Source organism: Streptopelia decaocto (genome assembly GCF_964273445.1).
Source record: "Streptopelia decaocto genome assembly, chromosome: 2".
NCBI lineage: Eukaryota > Metazoa > Chordata > Aves > Columbiformes > Columbidae > Streptopelia > Streptopelia decaocto.
Genome location: NC_138655.1, coordinates 23,448,637 through 23,454,636, shown reverse-complemented (window position 1 = coordinate 23,454,636; position 6,000 = coordinate 23,448,637). Strand labels below are relative to the sequence as shown.

Below are 6,000 nucleotides of genomic sequence, written 5' to 3'. Positions count from 1 at the left end.
GTTACAGCCCGGGCCTCCAGGCTCCTCTGCGCCAGCAGCACACCTCGGAGCGGAGGCAGGGCCTTCCCCGCCGTGCCGGGAGCACACCCCGGAGCGGAGGCAGGGCGGAGATGCGGACGTGCCCTCCCGCCGCCTCTCCAGCCCCCACACTCGGGGTCGCGCCGCAGCAACGGTCCCTCCCAGACCCGCCCACTTCCCTAACGGCGGCCACCGCCCCGCCCCACGCATAAAACCCCGCCCCTCGCCCGGCGCCCCGCCCCTCCCGGCAGACCGCGTGACTTCAGCCGGCTTCAACTCCGGCTTCCAGGGCGACTTCCGGCCCCTCTTGGTGTTCCCATCAAACCCTTCCGGCGGAGGGCGTCTCTGTCGGCGGACAGGGGAGCAGAGCACACGCGCGGCAGAACGCGGAAGTGCCCGGGCGGCGGAGCCGGGCGGCAGCAGCTGCCTGCGCGGGGCTCCCGCGGCCCGGCCGGCCCGGGGCGGGCACGGAGCCTCGGGGGGTTCGGAGGGGCAGGTAAAGGGGTCCTGAGGGGGCGTGGGGCTGGGGGAGGTGGCGGGGGGTGTGAGGGGTGTCCTGAGAGCACGCGCGGGGGTGCCCGGGAGAGGCGACAGGGACGGGGAGGGGTCTCCTCAGGGCAGCGGGGCTGGGGTTGTTGTTTTCTGAGGGGTGGGAGGGGAGCGGTGGCAGGCTTTAAACGGACCTTCAGCTCGGGTTTTGAACGGTACGGGTTTGCTCACACAGAGCTGGGGGTTTTGCCGTGCGCAGCTCGGTGAGGTGTGTTTGGAGGTGTTTTAGTAGGGACTGTTATCAGCTTTTATCGGGGTTTCTGTCATTTAGATTTATATGAGAGCACAGTAGGCTGCTTGACTTCTCTGTTTTTTTGTTTGTTTGGGTTGGCTTCTCTTTTGATGGTAAGCGAGGCAGTTATTAGTTCATATATATGTATAAAAGCTGGATATGTAATGTAATGTAAACTTGTAATGTAATATGTAATGTAATATGTAATGTAAACTTGTAAATGCAAGTAGATGTGCTTTCATTTTGCTATATATTTCATCTTTATGTGTAAGTATATGTATCTTTACATATAGATAAATATGTTTATACATCAGAATTTGAAATGTCACTTTTCCTATGTTCAGACAGTGTGACTGTTGCTTTATTGAAAGTTTAGCTGACAGGCTTATGAATAATATCTCATTGTCTTGTCTCTTTTCCTAGTGCTTGATCTGTAATTCAGGAATCTTCCAGAATGTTGGAGTCCTATGTGACCCCTATTTTGATGAGTTATGTGAATCGCTACATAAAGAACTTGAAGCCTTCAGATCTACAGCTGTCACTCTGGGGAGGAGATGTTGTACTTAGTAAACTTGAATTAAAGTTGGATGTACTTGAACAGGTATGTTATGTTTATAGTAGTTACAGTCTGTGCCTTCATTTCAAAAGTAGTTGACTAATTTATGTTGGTCTGCACAGATAAATATTAATTTAGTACAATTTTTCTTATGCAAGACCTTTCCCTCCCCCCGCCGCATCTAGTTATTCTTGCGTTAATTTTACATTGTTTGTTTAGTAATGAATGGTAATCCTTTGCATATTCTGTAAGTTATGGGGTGTGAAGAGAAAGGTGTGGGGTTTTCTTTGGATATGTTTCTTCTTTCAGTAACCATTATTTTACAGTATGAGCATTAGCTAAGTTGTTTTCCAGTCATATTTACTAACTGTGTATAGCAACTAATTCAAAATGTCACAAAGTAGGGTCTCTTTTTAGTTATGCATACTAAACACAGATTTTTCTTCTCTATATTGTTTTAGGACTCAAGTTTTCATGATTCCAGTTGTATTTAAATTTAAGAGTAATTTAGAGACAGATTTGATCAGCTAGTTCATGTGGATTAGATCAGAGGCTCTGTAAAACTTAGCCTTAAAAAGATGGGTTTGACCAAGTAAAACACTGGATATAGAATTTGGACCCTGTTGTTAATATGAACTGATTAAGTCTTAGCAAAGGGACTGTTTCTTTCTATGCATATCTGAGTTGACAGCTTAAGGAGTTGAGTGTGTGAGACAGATAGAGCTGTTTTCTGCTGTGCATGGTGTAGCGAGTCTTAGCTAGAGTCCTGCACCCAGGTGTAGTCCAACTGGAGGAACTGAGAGAATTGCAGCAAAAAAAAATAATGGGAGATATAGATAATCTGACCGTTGAAAGAAGAAGAAAAGACATAAAATGTGCTTTTGAATTTTGAATAAAATAGGGTGAGACCAGATAGGGCAAGAGTTGTATGGGTGAGACAAGAAATAATGGAATAAATTCCACCCCGGGACACTTAGATTGGACATTGTGGAAAACTTTCTCATGTTTTAATGAGGTTATGAGGCATTGGGACAGACTAAGGAGACTGAATGGTCTCTGTCAGGGGACGCTTTTAAAATGTGAAAGAAGAATGGTTAATTAAGTATCTCTGATCCTATTTGGGAGAAGGAGACAATCTTTCAAGACATCCTGTGAATGGTTAATTAAGTATCTCTGATCCTATTTGGGAGAAGGAGACAATCTTTCAAGAGATCCTGTCCTGTTTTCTTTCCTTCTGTAAAGAGCCTGATTTGTCTTCCTTTGAGCATTTGGTGGCTTCTGTATTTTCTCTCAAGGCAACTGCCTTTTAGTTGCTTATTTTCTTGATACAGCTTGTCCATACAGCTGATGTGGATACTAGACTGTAGTTGATAGGATATGTTCCTCCTGTGAATATTCCCAACCTTTAAAATGTATATATTATGAAATCAAAGAAGGTCTGATCAGAAGGGAACTCCGGAGGTCACATAGTCCAACCTCCTGTTTTGAGCAGGGCTGTTGCCAGCATTATGTCACATCAGCTTGTGTTTTTTTTTTTTTTTCCCAGTTGAGTCTTGAAATCTCCTGTCTTGGTTGTGAAAACCTCTTTTTTAGGTAAACTGTTGCAGTGTTGTGCCGTATAGGAAGGTTTATCTTAATAACAGATGATACCTTGGGATGGATATATCAAACTTGCTGTATTACCTCATGCTATTAGGAGTTTGCTCCCATCATCTATGTTGTTTCCTTTCAAATAGTTGCAGTTGCTGGTAGGTGATCCCTGGCCTCATCTTTGCCTGCCTGTGTATCAGCTGGATACCTAAATACCCAGCACAGTCTGTTGCTGCTGTGGCTGTTGTAGAGGCAAATGTTGATGTATATGCCCGTGCTCAAGACTCGTTGTCTTGAAAAGAGTGTGAATATGCCGTGAATGCAAAACTTAGCTCAGATTGATTGATTATTTTTTTTTTTAAGCTATTTGACTGTGTTGTGTTTTTTTTTTTTTTTGTGTGTATGTGTGTGTGAAATGTAGTGATCTTAATTTGGCTCCTATTATTCTTTGGAACTTGCCTGGACCTGCAAACTGCATTTAGGGTATCTTTCTCTTGTTTGCTGAAGGGATGCAGCTTTATGCCTGCTTGGCAAAACTCTTTGAGTGTGTAATATTTGGTAATACAACATTCCCAAGCCTTTGCAGGTGGCAGGGAGCTCCCTTGAAAAGCTAAGGTGTCTAAAAATTACCAGTGTATATGTTATTCTATTTGCCTGGATGGATTAATAATATCCAAATTTAGTCACCTTAACTGCTTTGCTCTTCTAACATCCTTTCTGTCCTGGGCTGTTATCTCCTGACTGGCTCCCTGTTCCTTATCAGGCTTGAATTCAGTCTTAATTTCATGCTTCAGGTTTTGGATGCCAGTGCACGGACTGTGGATATCTTTGTCTGGAGCCCAAAAACTTTCAGATAATTCCAGCTTTTGTGGAATTACATATGATTATTTGGGAACATTAGTGTAAGTGCCAAACTACCTGGACAAAACACTTTATAACAGATTTAGGAAGAAGTCTGCGCTTTCTCCTCTTGCTCCTTGCACTTCAGCTGTTGTTAGTGTTCCTGTGTCATGTTGCACTCTTATGGGCCACCACACGGAATCTCAAAGAACAACTGAGAACAGAGTGTAGACTGCTGTCTGTCTTCTAGGGACTGAGTTGGAACCAGTACCTTTTGAAATCAGATTAAATATCGTTGGTGGCATATTTTAGAAGATTTATCAGACCCCAAGAGAATATTTCAGTACCCGAAAACACTTTGCATATTTTTATGTATATTTTTGTATGTTTTCTGTGCTCTCATTAAAGTAAGCTGAATGTTATTGCAATAACTCTCAGGATCTGTCCTCCCCCTGCCCCCTTCCCACCCCCCTCTTTTTTTTTTTTTTTTTTTTTGACAGTACCAGTTCTGTAGTGAAAGCTGAGTACTAGCTTGTACTCAGGTTCAACCTTCTAGGTACAATATAGCTTTTGTACATAATCACGTCGCTTTCTGCATAGCCAGTTAGTTTAGAACAATTATCTTTAGTTGAAGGTTAAATCTAATGAAACTTTGATAGTAGTTTTTCTTTACCTGTCCTGGATCAATCAACTATTAGAACTAAGCATTCCAATAAATCTTCCATCTGAGTGTAATAACTGGCACATTGTATAAAAACTACTTCAAGAAAGTATCTTGTAATTAAAATTTAAAATAAATATTTAAATATTGTTTCATGGAAAAGCCTTTTAGGCACTTTTGGCAACTTTCACATGGAGTCCCTATGTTACCAGAGGTAACAGAACTACCTATGAACTTGATAACTAGCTTCTGTGTAATATTTTTGTTGACGCAATGGTATGAAAGGGATAAGATACCTGGTGAGCTCTTTTTTGCTGCTTGTGTGCATTTCCATAACATCATAGCTTATGATGTTAGCTGTTTTACAGACTCAGAAGGGGAAGGTTAAGTGGTCTTTGATTGGAAGACAAAGGAGAACTTTAGATAAAGATTGTCTTGTAGTGTAGAATTCTCATATCTGAAATAATTTAGAAAAAAATATGAAAAATGCTAGTGTGATTAAAATAATTTTAAGGAAAGGAGGGCATTAAAATATCCTTACTGTGTCTGTCATGTGCCACTGGGTTACTTGTAGAATACAGCCTTGAATGTGAGGAGAAGGTATTTGAGTTAATACTGATGTGGAGGAAACAGTAGTTGCCTATCGCCCCAAAGTTTGGTACAGCCTTATATTTTAGAGCAAGGGCAGATTTAGGGCAAGGTTAATTAAGATAATCTAGTCTGCAGTCTTGCATTATGTCAGTCAGTTATTTATGTGTCAAGGAGTTTTGTTTTCAGTCGTATCAAATTTTATGAAGGATTTATATGACATAAATATAAAATCTAAAATGTGGAGTCTAATCAGTCATAAGTACAAAAGATAAATTAAGAATTTCATGCGGTAATTAATGAAAAGGGGAAGATTACACAGGAAAGAATAGTCTTTGTTATATGATTTTATGAACAATTTACTAAATTTAGCATACATTTCTATTGTCTACTGAAATGGGATAACAAAGATTTCTCTGCATTGCTTTAAGGAAACTTGCTTGTGAAATTAGGATAATGTTGGGCAACACTGGTATCCAAATTCCTTTGAAAAGGAAGAACTGTGTCTTCTAAATATGCTGTGCATTTGGTTGTATCACCTCATTTTGAAACAATTCATACTTCTGCATTTTCTTTTAATACCTTACAGTTGACCAGACAAAAATAAGAATGAGTTAAATCCATCTAGCAAATAATGGAAAAAAGATCTGTTCTAGAATGTGTTTTGAAGTAAAATTTTAACTTGTGAATACAAGTCAGGCTCTAAATAGGTATTGTGGTATTGATGAGTGACAGATTACGTTTCTGTGATTCTGGAAAGGGAATTTAATTCTATTACTGTTAATAGTGATAGTTTGCTGTCTTGATTCGTGAAAGCATTGTCTGTTAAATTGTAATGTATTTTTAGGTTGCACATTTTTTTTATCATTTAATTCTTTTGTTCCTCCCACCCCTCCCAGCTGTGGAACATAAGGCGCTTCTTCATTTATTGTGTGATCAGTGTAGTGACATCTGTAGCTGTAACTG

The 6,000-nt window shown here is 40.8% G+C and overlaps 1 protein-coding gene across 9 annotated transcripts in view; it reads left to right on the top strand.

Annotated features, from left to right (window-relative positions):
* Window positions 1–376: 376 nt before the first annotated feature.
* Window positions 377–6,000, top strand: part of VPS13B (vacuolar protein sorting 13 homolog B) — a 455,756-nt gene continuing 450,132 nt past the window's right edge. For all 9 annotated transcript variants that reach the window (XM_082046868.1, XM_082046872.1, XM_082046866.1 and 6 more), the window contains exons 1-2: window positions 377–514; window positions 1,223–1,400. In XM_082046868.1, the coding sequence (XP_081902994.1) occupies window positions 1,254–1,400 (147 nt within the window). In that variant the 5' untranslated portion in view covers window positions 377–514; window positions 1,223–1,253. The remainder of the gene's footprint in view (window positions 515–1,222; window positions 1,401–6,000) is intronic.